The sequence below is a fragment of the Thunnus maccoyii genome, chromosome 7 (assembly GCF_910596095.1).
Source record: "Thunnus maccoyii chromosome 7, fThuMac1.1, whole genome shotgun sequence".
Classification (NCBI taxonomy): Eukaryota; Metazoa; Chordata; class Actinopteri; order Scombriformes; family Scombridae; genus Thunnus; species Thunnus maccoyii.
The window spans coordinates 8,958,188-8,976,739 of NC_056539.1; the positions used below are offsets into that span (position 1 = coordinate 8,958,188).

The 18,552-nt window shown below is 40.1% G+C and overlaps 4 protein-coding genes across 8 annotated transcripts in view; 3 read left to right on the forward strand and 1 right to left on the reverse strand.

Moving 5' to 3' along the window:
* The window catches only part of LOC121900313 (proteoglycan 4-like), a 676,357-nt gene that overhangs the window by 546,328 nt on the left and 111,477 nt on the right, over positions 1–18,552 (forward strand). The window lies entirely within an intron of this gene.
* Positions 43–2,753, forward strand: srd5a3 (steroid 5 alpha-reductase 3). 2 transcript variants are annotated; one of them, XM_042416574.1, is made up of 6 exons: positions 43–155; positions 246–322; positions 492–643; positions 1,023–1,208; positions 1,291–1,416; positions 2,456–2,753. In XM_042416574.1, exons 1-6 carry the CDS (start codon positions 99–101, stop codon positions 2,713–2,715), a joined length of 858 nt encoding a protein of 285 aa, XP_042272508.1. In that variant the 5' UTR covers positions 43–98; the 3' UTR covers positions 2,716–2,753. The 2 variants fall into 2 exon arrangements, with proteins under 2 accessions (XP_042272508.1, XP_042272507.1); XM_042416573.1 differs by having other exon boundaries at positions 43–322.
* On the forward strand, positions 3,867–9,224 carry tmem165 (transmembrane protein 165). Of its 2 annotated transcripts, none has more exons than XM_042416577.1 (6): positions 3,867–4,223; positions 4,645–4,870; positions 4,983–5,158; positions 6,387–6,569; positions 6,681–6,786; positions 7,344–9,224. In XM_042416577.1, the coding sequence occupies exons 1-6, from the start codon at positions 4,074–4,076 to the stop codon at positions 7,418–7,420; spliced, it is 918 nt and encodes a 305-aa protein (XP_042272511.1). In that variant the 5' UTR covers positions 3,867–4,073; the 3' UTR covers positions 7,421–9,224. The 2 variants fall into 2 exon arrangements, with proteins under 2 accessions (XP_042272511.1, XP_042272510.1); XM_042416576.1 differs by having other exon boundaries at positions 3,868–4,223; positions 4,642–4,870.
* clocka (clock circadian regulator a) overlaps positions 11,916–18,552 on the reverse strand; it is a 29,269-nt gene continuing 22,632 nt past the window's right edge. For 2 of the 3 annotated variants that reach the window (XM_042416532.1, XM_042416531.1), the window contains exons 19-23: positions 17,968–18,126; positions 17,648–17,857; positions 17,347–17,534; positions 16,380–16,701; positions 11,916–15,630 (exon numbers count right to left, since the gene is read on the reverse strand). In XM_042416532.1, coding sequence (XP_042272466.1) covers positions 15,376–15,630; positions 16,380–16,701; positions 17,347–17,534; positions 17,648–17,857; positions 17,968–18,126 — 1,134 coding nt within the window. In that variant the 3' untranslated portion in view covers positions 11,916–15,375. The remainder of the gene's footprint in view (positions 15,631–16,379; positions 16,702–17,346; positions 17,535–17,647; positions 17,858–17,967; positions 18,127–18,552) is intronic. The other variant, XM_042416533.1, reaches the window with a different exon arrangement.

Genomic DNA, 18,552 nt, shown 5'->3' on the forward strand with positions numbered 1-18,552 from the left:
GAAGTTTCATCCGGAACTGTTCTGCACCTTTTACCCGACGGTCTCTTTTCCGTGTGACACAAAACAATGAACACAAACTGCAGCGCTGAGCTTAAAACATGATTTGGAGCTCAGTGGGCTTTAGCTTTATTGATGTTTTGTGGTCATTTCTGTCTGTATGTTTCCTTGTAGCTTTTGTCGCACACAAGATCTCAACACACCTGCCGAGGAAATATGAAACATCTCGTCTTTATGTGTTATTTCAGGATCTTATTCGGTACGGAAAAACCAAACAAAACCTCAAACGAGACGACTTATTGTTAGTGTTTGACGTCCCCAAAAGGTAACTGTTGCTTAGTACCTTATATACATAGCAACCCTTGTATATCATTTATATATTCTTAATATATTTTAGGGTTCAGTTTCATTGTTAACCTCTGAAAAACTTAAACGTATATGTGCTAATTTAGTTGCATTTTCACAGACATAACTTGAGCTTTTTCCTCTTTCAGATGGTTCTGGCACTTCTATGCCATCTCTACTGGGTGGAATGGTCTTCTTCTGGCTTTATCCCTGAACTTCATATTACAGCATCAGTCATACCCAGTATGGCTGACTGGGATGTTAGACATGTTGACAGGTGTACCACACGAAGACAGTCAAGGTAGGCTAACATCCCTCTGCTCTGCTAAAGCTTGTAGAGATGCAACGATTAGTCGATCGACAGAAAATGAATCACCAACTATTTTGACAACCAGTTCATTGTTTAGAGTCATTTTTAAAGAAATAATGTCCAAATTCTTTGATTTCAGCTTCTCAAATACGAATATTTTCTGGTTTATCTATGATTATGAACTAAATATCTTTGGGTTGTGGACAGTTTGTCTTTTGAGGACGTCACCTTGGGCTTTGAGAAACAGTGATCAACATTTTTCACAATTTTTAGACTTTTTATAGACCGAATGACTAACTAGCTGTGGCCTTAAAAGCTTGTGTTTTCCTGCTTGCTGCACACTGGTATGTGATGTTTGTCCTGTCTACAGTCCCTCAGCTGTCCACTCTACTGGTGCTGCTGCTGCTCTGGGTCCACTCCCTCAGGAGGCTGCTGGAGTGCCTGTTCATCAGTGTTTTCTCTGATGGAGCCATGCATTTGGTGCAATATGTGTTCGGTCTGGGGTATTATGTCGTACTGGGGTTGACGGTGCTCTGCTCAGATCGCCTAGGAAAAGGTTAAACTGATACTAGTCCTTTCTATATTTGATATCCACTTGTTCTACTGTGGGGTATTGATGCTTGTGTTGTTATTTCTAGGGACTGGCCCTCTCCTCTCACAGCTGAACTGGTTGCATGTAGCTGGAGGCGCACTTTTCATTTTGGCCTCACTGCTGCAGCATCAGTCTATGGTCCTGCTGGCAAGACTGCGCACTGGAAAGTCAGGTAAACATGTGCAGTTTTCTCAGCTTAAAGGATCATTGTGTTAATTTAGTGGCATCTAGTGGAACAGACTTGGCAGAAATGGAATATAAGATTCATAAGTTTGTTTTAGTTAGTGTTTGTTTTAGTTAGTGTATAAGGATATCTATTATTTATATCTACATACTTCCACAGCGGCCACTATGTTGCACCGCCATGTTTCTACAGTAGCCCAGAATGTACAAACCAAACACTGGCTCTAGAGACGGCCTTTCACATTTTTCGCAGCCACTGTAGGTTCTCCTACATGCTTGGAAGGGGAGTATGAGTGGAGGTGTATTCAGTTGGTTGCAATCTGCAACCTCACCGCTAGATGCCACTAAATCCCACACACTGGTCCTTTAAAGGACCATACCAGTGTTTCTGCATATACTTCATTACTGCCAACCATTTCTTCAAATTATACTCTAATTATTGGGTATCTGTAGGTGTTTTTCTACCTTCCAGACTGCTACTGCTTTCTATTCTTTTCAGGATGGTATACAAAACAGACTACAGAGAATTCAAGTGTGCTTGTAATACTGTAGGTGATCCATAGTGAACATCTTGTCTTGCTTTTATTGTTGTGTTATTGTTGCATGGTGATAGCTTTTGAAAGTGCACATTGATTTTTAAAAACAATTGCATTGTAACACACAACAATGAAGTAACTTTGGCTGAAGTAGGAGCATACATGACATTCAATCTGAAATGAACAAACAGCATGGTCCATTGAAGCTGCATTAATTGATTTTTTTCAAAGGGGGATGGGTAGGGGGGTGTTCTTGGGGTTAGTAGAACAAGCTGAAAACATTGACATTATTTTATAAACTTATTATGGTGAGAATGTTAGGAAACAGTTACTATTTACACATCCAACAGACATTGAACAACTCTAGCATTCATTTGGAATCATGTTTCTGGTCACCTGATGAATGTAAGTCTAGTATTAACTCTAAACCAGTGACGGTTTATGTTACAACTGATGTGATTTTGTCTTGTTGTCTTTTGTGACATCTTGCAGGAGCAGTGGAGACACTGGCTCACAGAGTGCCAGAGGGAGGCGGGTTCGAGCTGGTGTCATGCCCGCATTACTTTGCAGAGCTGCTGATCTACGTCTCACTGAGCTTAGTTTTTGGAGGCCTCTCTCTTACCTGGTGGCTTGTTGTCCTTTATGTGCTCTTCAACCAGGCGCTGGCAGCTCAGCTTTGTCATGACCTTTACACTAGCAAATATGAGTCATACCCAAGGCATAGAAAAGCATTTATACCTTTTGTGCTGTGAATGTCTGTTAACTAAAGGAAGTACGGCAGTAAAACTCACCTTTCTGTCATTGTCACTCACTGATAAGGTGCTCTTGACCAAATGGAGCTGCACAGAGGCCAACAGCACAACACTGGCTGTAGATGACTCCCTGATGTGAATGTGTATTTGCATGAATGTAAAGTAAGGCAGTGCCAATATAAATCACTTGTTCATTACATGTACAAGGTACAAGGTGTAAAAATTATTTATTATTATTATTCTTATAAGATATCAATCTATGTTATAACTCATAAGTATTATGTTGTTATAACAGAAACTTTGAAATGTTGCTTTAATAAACCAGGTCCTTTTAAATACACAGAGAAATCGGAGAATTCGAAGTTTTTTGTTAAAATGAAGTTATTTTGCAATTAATAATAATAATAATGATAAGAGAAATAGTATATTGTGACACACAATTTATTTTGTTATAACAACAAAATTCTCTCATTATAATGCCCTGCTATAGAACAAACATTGGGAAGTTGCTTTGTGATACATATGACTATGAAGTAACATAACATAAATACTACAATTGTAACCAATAAAAACATAACAGAGTAAGGGGGTAGAATGCCTGTAATTTTTAATTACTGTCTGTATACCTATTTATTTAAGCTTTGTGTATTTTTTGTACATGTGCAGTCTACATTAGGATTTGGAAAATCCACTAGATGGCGACGTTATTGATTTTGATTTGATTTGATAACCTCAAACTGAAAACTGAATTTAAAAAAGTACATTGTAAGAGTGTGCCCGGCATATTCATTTCTGCATTTAAATCTATATTGTAAAATAATCAACACAGATTACTCAGACTTAAAGTGGTCAGTTTTTTGCAACCAGTCAATAAACATGCAGTCAGTAGCTTAGCACAGTTTGCATTTTAAAGGTAATTGATACATTTGAAGCGTAAGTTCTTTTGATTAAGTGTATTTTCGAACTTGTAGTGGTGAGAGGCAACCTGTAATGTGGACTTCATAGTTTTTTTTCCCCCGTATGTCTTTCAGGCATTGAACACATTTTCCATCACATTTGCATGGGATTGTTATAGACAATGAAACTGACCAATCACCGAGCTGTCCAGTGCTACGTCAACCTTCAATGTTATGTCACTCTTTCGACGGACCAATCACGACTCTGGTTTGGACCTCTAACTTCCTCTTCTGTTGAGTTGGCTCGGTCGGTGTGATAGTGACGTGTGCTAGCGAGGAGTCACTCAAATTGCACAGGTTGCTAATATGAAGTTAGCCACCTTTGTTGCTGATGATATAAAGTGATTCGCTGTAGAGAGATTAACGCGTATACTGTCTTTAGTCGGTGTTTTAGAAGCAATAATGCCTGTCATGGTCGGCGGAGGAGAAGGACGGACTGACAGAAATGTGATGTGCGTCCTTCTTCCGCTCGCCGCCGTGTTGTTGTTGTCGGTCGGAGTTGCTGCTTCTCCAGAGGAACAGAAACCTGTCCAAGAGCAGCCTCCGCAAGAGGTACAAGCATATACTTTATTTTATTACCAATTAAACTTTTTATCGTCGTCGATAGGAAGCAGTTTTCAATGGTAGCGGTGCCGCTTCCTCTTTTAGCGCCGCCGAGCTAGCCGCTACATGCTAACTGAGGCGTATCACATTGTGTTCCGGGTAACTGTAAAGTTACTCTTTCATTTAAAAGATAACGCAAGCCAAGCAAATATTTGGTGGAAACGTGGCATCAGATGGCGGATGTATTGGATGTAGAGCATGAGGCAGCTTTGCCGGGTCATACTGACATAATGTTGTGATTACATTTACAGTGATGTTTCACAAGCATGCAGCCACAATATGAACCAGCCAGGACAGACGTGCATGTTTAAATGTTATTATGAACTCAGTATGACTTACCTGACTGTTACTATGTTGCTTTTCTTAGCAGAAAGCCTCAAGTCCCCATCCTGTAGGTCCAGCAGTTTCTGAAGATGACCCCAGCAAAGGGAACCTGGGCTTCATCCATGCCTTTGTGGCTTCTTTCTCCGTTATCATTGTATCTGAGTTGGGAGACAAGACATTTTTCATTGCAGCTATCATGGCCATGCGTTACAACCGCCTCACCGTGCTGGTAGGCGCCATGCTGGCCCTGGGAGTCATGACATGTCTTTCTGGTTAGTAGAGGTGGACATATATATAGTGGTTTTTGCACATACATGTAATGAAGAGTTATTCCTCCATACTTTTCTTATGAATAATTAAGAAATCATCACATTCACCCCACAGTGCTGTTTGGCTACGCCACCACCATCATTCCTAGAATCTACACATACTATGTGTCCACCGCTCTGTTTGCCATCTTTGGTGTACGAATGCTGAGAGAGGGGCTGAGAATGAGTCCAGATGAGGGCCAGGAGGAGCTGGAGGAGGTGCAGGCAGAGATCAAGAAGAAGGATGAAGAGGTACAGTTCAGTGTTCAAATATTAAATTTTTACTTTTTTAAAACCTAGAGAAGAACAGGTATGACTACAGTGTGACTACAAGTTGTTTGATCAAGCCTAATGGATGATTAAACATACATAATTTGAAGCATGTATAGAGAATTCATCAATGCGGGTACGGTTTCTGACAAGTAGCACCGTTTCTTTTTTTATGCTCAACCGACACACAAATGGTTCATATTACTTTACTACCAGGAAAGATGTGTTGGTTCTTCTCAGAGGAAGATAAGGTGATACCTGCATGGGCAAGGAGGAAATACTGGCAAGAAGAATTTCGCAAGTTCAAAGTACAGTGTTTCATATAAATCTTTAAGATTTATATGAAATACTTTTTTGGGTAAAAACCATATCAGACACAAATTGTTGTTCAAAGATGTCGTTAAAATCCTTAAAATGACATCTACTCCTCCCTCAATACAAATTTCCAGAATCAATGAATATGCAAATATATTTTCATTTCAGAAGTTTAGCTGCTGGACACAAGATGTCTCCTACTTCACTGTAAAGTCTGTTCTCAGTTTTGGGGGGTTAAGGTTTCAAGTTTTCACATCACACTTGTGTAAGTTGCATACTGAACCAGGATTGGCTCCAAACTAGTTGTGATGTCACAAATCATGCTCATAGGCTCACCCTTTAAAATCGGATTTTCAGTGAGCACAGAGAAACTTTCCACTTTCAGCAGATGAATGAGAAAACAGTCTTCTAGTGTCAAACTCTGCGCAGACATCATTCTACACAGTGAAGCTCAAACATCCAACTGAAGGAACAATAAGAAAAACATTTGTGAGTGGTGGACTTTTGAGAAGAATAGTGACTTTTTGAAGATTGGAGTCATGTTAAAGCTATTTTGTTTACGTGGAAGCATGGAGGTTTTACTGTTTTACATGCTGCCAGATTATTATCATGGTTTCCAGGGAATCTGCCTTACGTCACTCGACCTGACCGACTGATCCGCAGTCATAAATGCTTCTCATTATCTTGGGAATTCTACCTGTTACAGGGGGCCATATCTCTCTACCTTATGCTTATCTGAAATGGCACCATTACAAGCAGTGAGAGAAGAGCAGCTGTTGAAGCACATACTATATCAATCAAAAATATCAAATATCATGACTAGTCAAACCTGTGGTCAAATCTAAGATGGTGTTTCAATAAAAAATCGTTTACATCTCTTGTTGTGTGTGTGCAGCTCCAGCGGGCGAAGCTGGTTAACGGGGCTCCAGATGTGGAGGCTGGATCAGGTACTGCTCTGCCTCAGAGAAAGTGGCACAGCTTCATCTCACCCATCTTCATCCAGGCCTTCACACTCACCTTCCTGGCAGAGTGGGGGGACCGCTCTCAGCTGACCACCATTATTCTAGCTGCCCGGGAGGTTTGTTAGACATTTATTCTCTCTCTCTCTCTCTCTAAAACTAAATATTGAGTAGCAGTGTTTAATATTCTTTAGCATTAACATAAAATGTACTTTTATTAAAATTCCCAGGATCCATTTGGAGTTGCTGTGGGTGGTACACTTGGACACTGTTTGTGCACAGGACTGGCTGTGATAGGAGGGAGAATGATCGCCCAGAAAATTTCTGTCAGAACAGGTGAGATGATGTTTTTCTTCTTCTAATACATCTATTTTCATCATTACAACCTTTAAAGCTAGTAATTTAATTTGCCTGCACTTGATATTATTACCCATCCATTCATTCATTCTCACATCACGTATCCTGGTGCGTGTCGTGGCAGAAACAGGGCGACCAGAGCAGCTCATTTTAATGTAATTTCCTCCAGCTCCTACTGGAGATGTAACCCCTCTAACATGTTATTAATATAAATCTGTTCCAGCATTATTAAGATTATTGGAGTGTTTATATTTAGTGAGACAGATAGTCTGGTAACCAGACTATCTGTCTCAGTTGAGGATCAGTTACGATTGACAAAGATTTATCACATGAATTAGAACAAATCAGTGGTGTGAGATGTGTGAATCAGATGTGGGTTTTTCTTGTTTTCTTTACTGGATTTTAGGAACAAATGTAAAAGAATGTATGTTTTATCTTTCCTTTATCTCTTTAACAAAGCACATATACATTGTTTTTTTTTTCATCTTAAAAACCACAGCATAACTAAACAACTTTTTTTCCTTTTGCTTCCTTAGTTACAATCATTGGAGGGATTGTTTTTCTGGCGTTTGCCTTTTCTGCCCTCTTCATCAAACCAGACGCTGGATTATAATGGGATGAAAGACTTTCAGGTTCACGCTGTACATAAGTGTAAAATTTGATTTAGTTGCTGTAGAGAGACTGTAGTTTTGACTCTGTGTGTGTCCAACAGAAAGTGTGACCTGCTTAACATACAGCTTAAGTCCTATCCTCTTTTCCCAGAAAGCCTCGGTTCCACTACAGCCTGTAAGCCTGAGGGTGAACACTCATATAAATTATCTTCATAGCGTTCAACAACCTTTCCCAGGAGTCTTAACCTATAGCACACAGTCAGAGACTCATGGGAGGTGTAGCTGTTGAATGCTAACAAAATAATCAATGTTTTATATTTAGTGAAATGTCTTTAAATTGTACTATCAAGATAAACATTTAGCTTGGACCAGAAAACCCCAGGAACATGTTTCAACTTTTCAGAAATCCTCTGAGAAAAATCTGTTGAATCACATCGACTAGTGGAGCAGAGGCTAGTTAGGAGAGGAGGAGGGAGGGGGGCAGGATCGTGACTCTAGAAGAGCTGTAATCTCATCACAAGGTGTGTGAGAGAAAGAGGACCTGGATTGTTTCTGATCGCTGCCCTCCGACACAACTTAGAAGCTCTGTTTCTCAGAAACAAAACCTCCTGACATGCAGTACTTCCCACACACTGAGTCAGTTTCAAATGTCCTTTCTTTGCCTTTTTTTTTATTTTTCTTTTTAAATGTTGAGCTGTTGATTTTTGCTTATTTAACATGAACCCAGGTGCTGTCAGGTGACTTGACTTGACAGAATACTAACAGTAGACGGAGCTGCCAGTTTCCTCCAGCATACAGCTGTTGAGTCTGGTAGTACACAGCTGTTTATTCCACCTTCCTCTCTGATGACACTTTTTGTCACAGCACATAAAAATCTTAAGAAGTGGGCCTACTTTACTTAAGATGTGACTTTCCCAATAGAAAAAAAAACCCTTATTTGTAACTGAAAACAAACCAACAGCACATAATTGATATTTTTTTGTGATCTGATTTAAGTTGAGATTTTATTTGAGGCAGAGACATAATCAAAATATTTCCCTTAGTTATTCCTCTGTTCCACTGGCGATACATAGAAGTTTTTTTTTTTTAAAGGCGATAGAGACCTGAACCACTACAACATCTGTCTAGGTGTTGCTATACTTGAGCAGAGAGCTACACCACAGCTTATCCATAGCTTATGTGCATCTCTTCAAAATGCTAGTCATATATGGGAGATATTCAGTCACTGCCAAAGCTGTGGCTCATTATATTTCCTCCCTTTCGGTGCCGATTGTGAACACAGCATGGATCAGGTTGAAAAAAAGGCCAGTAAATCACCTCACAGATTCTCCCACACAGGTTAAATCTTCCTCAGTGATCTACCTAAGCCATTTCCAGTATAAACCTCTTTTCTCCATTTGTTACTGGCGCCAAATCACTAAATCAATGTGACAGAATGTAAACTTGACTACATCCGGTACAGAATCACATATGTCACTCCTTTTTGCCGTAAGCAGCTCTGGTGTAGCTACAGCAGTGACACCTCAACACTTTCATCTTTTATTTAAGCAGTATCTATTTATTTAGCTTCATTTCTCTTTCCTTTTTAAGCGTATGTACTTTAAACACAGAAGGGGGGGGGGGGGAGGTCAATATAAACACGGAATGGAAATATTTTTTTAAGTGAACAGGCTAAAGCCGCATTGTCAATATTTGACAGGCTGTGCCCAGCTGTGAAATACATCAGAATTCTGTTTGTGATACAGATCAGTTGAAATGCCGATAAATCTAAAATGCTCAATAAAAAAAAAATCATGTGTTGTTTGATTTCAAACGTAATCATTTTGTACTTCAGCAATAACGGTCACATCTTGGAAATCGAACAGAAACGGCAGCTATATTCAACACAACACCACAGACATTTCATACAGTTTTATTTTGAAATTTAAGGGGAGCAAACGATTGATACATTTGCCTTAAAAGGTAATGTTATGTTTAAATTTATGAATGATTTAGCTCAAGAAATTCAATGCGGGGCAGCACACTTGTAGGCTCACACATGTGCAGCAGTTTATAATGGCATATTTCATGATTTACTGTGCCAGACACGCCTCAGTGGGGCTATTTCACATCATTTCTAAGAAGCGAATGTCAGATCCAAAGTTTATTTGTGGTCAAAGAGCCTAAAAATGGTGTTTGATGTAAAATAGAACAGCAGGTGGCAGTAGTGAAGAATTCAAAATTAATCCTCAATCCTTCTTCTTCATATTAAGAAAGTAAACATCTTAATATGTCGGAGCAGAATATTCTGGTTTTGATATTGAAGCTCACTGATTGTACTGGCAATGGTATTAAAAATGTGGTACCACTTTCTATTAAGGCATGCTTTATAAAGGAGTTTTAAGTTACAACTAATGGCTTTATTAATAACTGATTTACTAATGTGGAAACAAGTAGTTAATTGACAGAAAATTATTGTGCAACTATTTTGATTATTAATAAAGAGTCATTTCTGAAATAGCAATGCAAAGCACTCACTGATTCCAGCTTGTCAAACATGAGGATTTACTGCTTTTCTCCTTTGTTTTATATTGTATATTTTATGTGATTTATGAGAAAATAAGCATCAGATTAATCAACAATGAAAATAATCATTAGTCGTAGCCCTATGAGAGATAAAGTGGAGGCACCAGGTTGTGAAAAATGATGTTTACCCTTCAATTTAATAATAATGCAGTTACTAATGTTAGTAATTTATTAATATATTTGTATTTTTTGTTTAATAAGGTATCAGGTTTGCAGATATAAATGTTAGTAAGTCATTGAAAAAGGGTTTAAATCAAGTCTGCAGGTTTAAGTGTTAATAAGATGGTTTTTTTGGTCCAGACTTCTCTGCAGCACTTTTTTAGTCTGTTTTCACAGCCTGGCAACCCAAAAGTCGTTCTCATTAATGGCTTATTAATGATTTATAAAGTGTTAGTAAATTATGTATTGACTTAATAATAATTAGAAAGTAGTACCAAAAATTTCTAACAATACCCAGCCGTATTATCTGTGCAGTTAAAGCATCTTGCACTTCTGGCCATAACTGAATCGGGGATGTCATAGCTGGTGTTATGTCCACCTAAACACCTGCTGTGACATCACTGACGGGACGCAACTAAGCCTTTTAATCACATCAGGTGTGCTTTGCCGTCAAGTGCACCGCGGCAGTGAATTTCTCGAGCCAAACAATAATGCCACACAAATATGAACTGAAAGCGGAGAGAGAACACTGATCACACTGACATTCAGTTTCTAGTGTGTACATCAGAACTACACAACATTTAACACAATGCACTGTGTCCGTCTATTTGGATGCAAAACATTTCCCCTCATGTGACTTGGAAATACAACAACTTGAAGAGCCAAAGATGTCATTGAACTTTGTGCATTCAGTTAACAAAACTGAGCATTGTGTCGCTTTTTAAAAAGTTGATGTCAATTTCCAACATGAAGGGAAAACTTGACTGGCAGGTATAGATTCAATATTAACACTGAATCACAGCTTGTGAAAAGAGAAAATAAAAATTTGATACCAAGTCTTTGCATAACCATAAACTCACATGTAACCAGCTCTTTCTGGGGGAAATAAGTTCAACAGTCTTTGTGTGTATGTCACAGTTAGTTTAGATCCTCCATATGTAGTTAAAACCTTGATTTGGAACTTTTATGTCTTCAGTTTGATGTCGTGTGTGAGCTCAATGAGGTCTATTCTGGCAATAGAAAAATAATTCATTTCTCTTATTTACTGCACATCCTATCATACATTGTGCAAAGTCTCCCACAGCCATCAAGCAAAGTACTCGTGTTTATGATATTTAATTACATTCTTTTAGGTATATTGCACCACTTATATGACACAGGGCCAGGTCCACTCTACCAGTTTGTGGGACAGGATCAAAATTGTTGAGTGTCATATTCAAATATTGATATGTGCTGTAGCACCACAACATATTTTATAGGAGAGGGAGGGATGGAGGGGAGTAAATGGTAAATGGACTGTACTTGTATAGCGCCTTTCTAGTCTTCCGACCACTCAAAGTGCATTTTACACTACGAGTCATTTTCACCCATTCATACCATCAGAGGGAATCTAATCATTCACACACGTTCACACACTGATAGCACAGCCATCAGGAGCAATTTGGGGTTCAGTATCTTGCCCAATGACACTTCCACATGCGGACCGGAGGAGCCCGGAATCAAACCACCGATCTTCCGATTAGTGGACGACACGCTCCACCTCCTCGAGTGTGTCGTAAAAGGTCGTTACTGTAATTTGAAAAAATGAATGAGAGAATGAATGAATATGGTTGTGGATGTACCACAACATGATGTAACACTGATGCTGGTTATAGCACGCATCCGACTATAATGTAGGTTGACAACAGCTCCAATAGGAACTGCACACTTCACATGGGCCTGTATCATAACATGACCAGTTAGATATAAAATGACAAATCCAGTCCACAAAACTCAAAGGCAACATCACAACCAATTTTTATAAAAATAACACCAATTACATAAATACGCTGCCAGCCAAACAAGAATTAATGAATCTTAATATTACATATTGGGAACAATCTCCTAATTAAGTATCCGCCCCACTTACTAATCATTTGAGATGACATTTTAAGTGCGACATCCAGTAAAACCACATTCAACATAAAACAAGTGCAGTTTTTTTCCTACTTGTCTCATTAGGGAGGTTATTGGCCTGCAAGCAGCCAGCCGAGTGGAAGTCAATTAAGAAGCGACAACCTCGGCGTTAAAATGAAACATTATAAACAAAAGGTGGTAATTAAGGCTAAAAGATGACATGTGACAGATAATTAATTTCTTCCCTGAAAAACTGAGCCACTGTTAGAAGAGGTATCTGTGTGTGCCAACTCATGGGTCTAATAAACCAAATCAGTAAGCAGCAAATGAGGGTTATAACTGGCATTTCTCCACTGCTACTTAAGACTTGGCTTAAACCAAGCGCGACTTGTGTGATGCATCACTCCCATTTTGCACAGTGAATGAATAATGTTTTTCTCTTTAAGTGCTTCAAACTGAACGTGAAGATTGTGATTGATTTGCAGTTGAATACAATTCTGCGCAGACTGGCTAAGTGTCTTCATAGGGGGGGAAAAAGACAACTCAATGAGACACGGATCAAGAGCAGACTAAAATAACACCTGATGGCTGATTATAGCAGTGACTGGACATCATTTACAGCTGCTATTTCTGTCAAAGTGTCCAAATGTCATTCAGGTGCGACGTCACCTTTCTATTCACAAAGCACTCTTAAGGTTGGTTTTTGAAAGACTGCATTAACATTTTCAATAGTACAGCATGGTTGTGAATACTGCCAACTGCTTGTTTTTGGCATGAAGGGCTATTGCTGGCACTTCTTAAAATAAATTTCATGAGGAGGGCCTGTTGGCATGTTTTAAAATGAGTTCAACAGAAGAGGAAACCCTTGTGACCACATTAACAGAAAACATGTCCATGAATGGAGATTTTCACCACACACACACGTCCATCCCTCCCACCCCCCCTTCGCAAGGCGCAAGGTACCAACTAGATTGAGTTGGCCGCACCTCGACACACAGTACTCCTACTCAAGAGTTCTGCAGGATGAGGAACACCATGTGAGTGTGGGAGTAGTCACAAGTTTGCAGCTGACTGATGGATGGAACAAACTGTCTCAATATGACTACGTACTGCAGTAAAAAGGAAAAACTTCATTGTTGTATTGTGTGTATGAAGCTAAACGTGCTCTCTGAACACCTAGAACGGTGTGATAAAGAGGAATAACCTCCATAATGTGAACAGAAATGTCAGACGTTACTGGATTTCTGGGTTAGACGGGTTTCCCGTGATCCACAGTGCACCACCAGACAACGAAAGGTCGAAGAGCGACTACTGTAGGCATTTCACCAGACCTGTGGCCGTGTGTCGAGCTCAGCCCGTCACTTCACACAGATGAAGAATGGGCTGAGCTGTCAGCTTGTTACCATCTGGCGGTGAATTAGGTCAGATGGTGGTGAAGCTGCCAGGCGAGCCTGGTAAATGTCTCGAGGGTCTGACGGGGAACTCGGCGGAGGTCTCTGTCTGCAGTGAGATTGTGATCTCCTAAATGTTGTCTTGAGTTTAAGAACAGACTTTTTATTCATCAGACGGCAGGGATGAGACTGTCTCCAGTTAAAAACAGAAGAGGTATGTTCCAACTAAGACAATGGCTTCCTGATCTGTTCAGGAAACTCTCTGTTTTAAATGAACAGATTAATGGATGATGGATTCTGTTCTGATGACTAAATAGCGAAGCATTTTTTTACTGCCTTGCAATCAGAAAAAGGTAAGTGAATCCATGAAAAAGTTTAAGATGTTATTAGCTTCATTGAGATGGCTGCTTTATTGCAGTATGGAGAACCACAAAGCAAAGCTCTCACTTGCCAGATGAATTTCATTCTGACCACCAAGCACTGGCGAGTAACTCTAAGAATGAGTTTGCAGATATAAGGATTATTAAAAATTAAATGAAGTCTCTGCTGGTTGACTGGCCTCACCCTCCCTGATGGAAATCACAAGATATGGGGGCACCATTTCTTCTCCAAGAACTACTTGGAACTCTTGCAGCTTGTACAGGAGCAGCTGGGAGTCCCTCAGAAAGAACTGGAGGGAAGAGGACGTCTGGGTCGCTCTGATGACCCAGTGAAGAAATCATCTGATTGGCCCTATGCTAGCACAAATCCTTTCACTCGAGCTTAGTTTGAAAAATGGTTAACATGTCTGATTTTCAAAATTTCAATATATTTTAAGGTATGCATGTTTATAGGTGGAGCATACAGGTGATGTGAACGGCTGTGAAATGAAGGGATCTAGGCAGAAGTGCTAAAAGTGAAGAAAATAAGGATATAAAGGGAGATGTGTTGGCAAATCTTACTCTGTTGCATACATTTAGCTTAACCTTGGTAGTCTTCATTTCATTCACAATAACTGACTCATGTTGTGTTTAAGTGTGCGGATTTTAAGCACTTCTTAAAAAGCTTAAAAATACTTTAAAACATTTGTCTATCATTTTGACAATTTTGTGAAAATATGGGTCAAGGATTAAACAAACTGTGACACAACAAGCAGCATCAGCATTGTCTGCTATGCAGACACACAAACAAACACATCCCCTAGGAGAAAGGAAGTCTGTGAAAATATCAGCCACTGAGCATTTTAAGATCTTTTTTTCTTAGAATACTAGAAAAAAAGCATATTCAAAGCTGCAAATAACAGACTATGCATTTCATTTCATGCATCATATAAAATATTAGTTCTTTCTTTTTCAGTATATTTACAGAATATATTACACATGATGTTCTGTACAGTAAAAGTTCAATCTACACCACATTCTTAAAAATATTTTCTGACCCATAATTATTTTTACATGAAAAACAAGAATAGGAGAAAACATCCAAAACAAACAACCCGTTGGCTGTTGCAGGACGTCCTTGAAACTCGGAGAGAAGCCCCACTGAATTAACTGGAGAGCTCTGCATAAAATAGTCCTGTGAGGGTGACTAGAGCGCACGCACACACACACGCACACACACGCACACACACACACACACACTAAACACACAAGGGGTGTGAGGGGGAGTCCATTACAGGGAATGTAGCTCCCTGTTTTCTTGGAGAAAAGGTTTCAACCCAGAGCCAAAGCCGACTGCCAGAACCACAGAGAGCCCAGTCTTGGGTTCTCTGCAGCAGTCTGTGCTCAGGAGTTCAGTGCAACCAGCAAAAGGTCCTTGTGAGGGACCATCCAACCACTCCTCAGCCTCTGAGGCATGGTCTCAGTACTGCACTTTCAGCAGAACTCCTCATGAGACCCCCCCCTCCCTGTCATAAAGACAACCACACCTGGGTTTGGCTCACTCCACTTCTGATTGGCTTCAGCCAGCTACTGTGGCTGCGCAGCAGAGCGATCAGACAGACTATCTGCCCTGTGAGGAGCTAGTTGCTGTTGCTGAAGTTGCTGTTTCTGCTGTTGTAACTGCTTCTGTTGTTGTTGATGTTGTTGTTGTAACTGTTGTTGCTGTTGTAACTGTTGCTGCTGCTGTTGGGGTGTGGCAGTGAAGGCACCCTGCTGCTGCAAAGGGAACGCTGCCTGCAGGATCAACTGGGTGGACTGGTTTCCATGAAGCAGCCGTGGCGCCTTAAGCATCAAGTGAAAAATTAGGATTAGCTGGATGTCAGGAGGGATTTTATATTTAACCTGTTGAGCCATAAAGTCAATATTTAACTTTAACTAACAAGGCAACATTTTGGTTTTGACATTTAAAATTTTGACCCTGTTGATTCACTTTATCACATGATACCAACCCCCTCACAATCACTGTGGCTGCTATAAATAGAGAGAACAGTGATACTGAGAGGCAAACAAAAACAAAATAAAAACAAAACAAAACAAATATCTTGAAAAACTAAAGCCATCAACACTGATGACATCTGTGGATGTTGAAAAGTGCTTCCTGACATTTACATGTATGTAACTAGACACAAGGGAAGTAGTATTACCCTTAAAAGTCTGAATGCACGTACAATAGAAGCCTTGTCATACTTTAAAGAAATATGTGACAAAATCACAAGGTCTTAAAAGGATACTCTCATTGTCTGTAGGCAAGTTTGTGAGTATTAGACTGCACCAAAGTGAAGCTTCACAATACTTTTCTTATCTTTAACCTTTGCAAGTCTATCAAAATGTCTTTTGGATTATATTTGTGTAGTTTATAGTGGTGGTGCAGCTCTATGAGCACATGTATAAATAGATTGAAATTATAAATGTCAAATTAACAGCTACCTGTGCTCCAGTAAACATGAGCATACCTTAATTTTACTGATGTTGCTCAGGTAAAAACTTTCTGTTTCTGTAAGTTATCGTGTGCATTTAAATGCTAGTGTTACCTGTAGGAACTGTGTTTGCTGCTGGGCCAGTGGAGCCTGCCCTGGCTGCATGGCTGTGACTTGTGACTGCGTCTGTGCCTGTTGCTCCTGTTGCTGTTGCTGCTGCTGCTGCTGTTGCTGCTGTTGTTGTTGTTGCTGCTGCTGCTGCTGCTGCTGCTGCTGTGGTGGCTGCTGGGAAATGCTGATGGTCTGGGTCTGGCCCTGCTGAGGAGCGAAGGCCGTCACCACTTGGCCCATAAACATGGTCGTGGGGACCATGACCGCCCCACATGCCATCTGTCCTGTCACTAGCTTGGTAAGCAGCTGAGGAGCGGCAGGAAACCTGTCGGACACGGGAAGCAGGCAAAGGTCAGGTAGGTTTAACGAAAGCATGTGGAAATAAGGTCAGGAGATTCCTATTAGTCTTCACTCATGCACAAATGGAATTGCATTGTAGAAACGCTAGTATAAATCAAATAAGATCTAATTGAGCAAATCAACAACAAAATTAATCAAATCAACAAGTTATCTGAGGTCAGAAGCAAAATGTTTGTTTTGACCAACTAGACTACTTCAACTTCTGTTTATTTGCCCTGAGGGAACAACTGTTTTGCAGTATTTGTTTCTCACATGCTGCTTACAGACTGTAGAAAAACTGCAATAATACCTCTTGTCTGCTATGTGTATGTTTTATTAATATAGCAACAGTAGGTTAAGTAAAAAATAATTCTTTTAGCTTATTTGTGGTCCCAATTAACTTGTACAATGTCAAGGATGGGCTCACATTTTTTCCAAGTGTATCTTTATACAACACTCATATGCCCATATGTGCACTGAAAGGGTCATCGGTGGTTGTAACTGATCCTCTTGCCCCCTTAAAGCAGTTTCAATGTAAATGATGAAGGACAAAACCTATCCTTTAATAGCAAAATCGCTGTGTGAAGGAAATAAAATGTAACTATGACAGTTTTCAAATGAAGATACAAACCTAATCTGAGCAGCACGGTCCTGTGCAAATGTTGCCACAGCAGGAGTGTTGGGGCCAGTGTTCTGGGCCAGGCTAGTGGCAATCTGGACAACGTTAGTGGGACTTTGCTGAGGGATCATCATTGTGTTGTAGAGAGACGCCGGCAGTGGATTTTGTTGAGGCTGCAGAGTGAGAGACGACCGCTGAGACTGAAATACACAGAAGCAGAGTAAGTGACTACATCTAAAACATAGTGGCTGGAAGAATCTTAAACAAGCCACGGATGAGATGTGTTTAATGGACAGCACAGAGAGAAGGAGACCTGTGAGAGTGCTGTGCTCTGTTCCCGCAGGAGTGTTTGTTGCTGGGATTGTGGCTGGACAGCATGTTGTTGCTGTATGCTGTTCTGTAGAGGCCCTGCAGAGACCACCTGGCCCTGCATGTTGAGCGTCCCCCCCTGCTGCACGGCATTGCCCTGGGCCATCGGAACAGTGCTGAGATTTAATCCTCCAGCTCCTTTCTGCAAGAACATCTGCAACGTACAGTATGGAAAAGAGTGAATGAAATAAAAACAATGAAAAATTCCATGCAGTGATATATTTAGTGTCCTATTTGTTCACTATGAGGCCTTTAGCCACACACCTGCAGACTCTGTCCCTGCACCCTCTGCAGTTCGTCCTGAATCTGCCGCAGCTCATCCTGCTGCCGCTGAATGTTGGCCTCAATCATCCTGGTCCTCTGCTCAAGCTGGTCTTTCAGGTGTTGCATGGCATCTAACTGGTTGGAAAACTGCACTATTGACTATCAAAGAACAGTGACATGGAAACATGGCAGAAAGTGACATGGCAGTTGCTGAGGCAGTTCATATGTGAATGCTTGTATCTGGTGTTGCATAAAACCGGCACTTTTGATGACTAATGTAGACTGAAAGCTGTATATTTGTAATGTTTCTATTCAGAATGTATAATTAACAAAATCATAAATGATTTAAGCTAATGCTACATTTCTCTAACACAAAACATATATTAGCATGTTTGTGTGTATGTGTGTATTTATCACTTCTTCCATTAGCCGACAAAGATTCAAGACCACAGGGGTCCAATCCTAACTGACACGGAGGTACAGGTTCATCCAGGACATGTTTACATGTTTAAAAAATCTCAAGGGTTATCATGTTACCTGCAAATGCCTATGCTTACAATATAATTATACATTTTTCCCTTTATT

What these genes read in the sequence shown, in the direction of transcription:
- tmem165 (XM_042416576.1), top strand. Translation starts at nt 4,074, where the DNA reads ATGCCTGTCATGGTCGGCGGAGGAGAAGGACGGACTGACAGAAATGTG. An exon ending in TCAAGAAGAAGGATGAAGAG is followed by an intron (nt 5,159 to 6,386) that starts GTACAGTTCAGT and finishes GTGTGTGTGCAG; the next exon opens with CTCCAGCGGGCGAAGCTGGT. An exon ending in TTATTCTAGCTGCCCGGGAG is followed by an intron (nt 6,570 to 6,680) that starts GTTTGTTAGACA and finishes TAAAATTCCCAG; the next exon opens with GATCCATTTGGAGTTGCTGT.
- srd5a3 (XM_042416573.1), top strand. Translation starts at nt 99, where the DNA reads ATGATTTGGAGCTCAGTGGGCTTTAGCTTTATTGATGTTTTGTGGTCA. An exon ending in GTGTTTGACGTCCCCAAAAG is followed by an intron (nt 323 to 491) that starts GTAACTGTTGCT and finishes TTCCTCTTTCAG; the next exon opens with ATGGTTCTGGCACTTCTATG. An exon ending in CTCAGATCGCCTAGGAAAAG is followed by an intron (nt 1,209 to 1,290) that starts GTTAAACTGATA and finishes TGTTATTTCTAG; the next exon opens with GGACTGGCCCTCTCCTCTCA.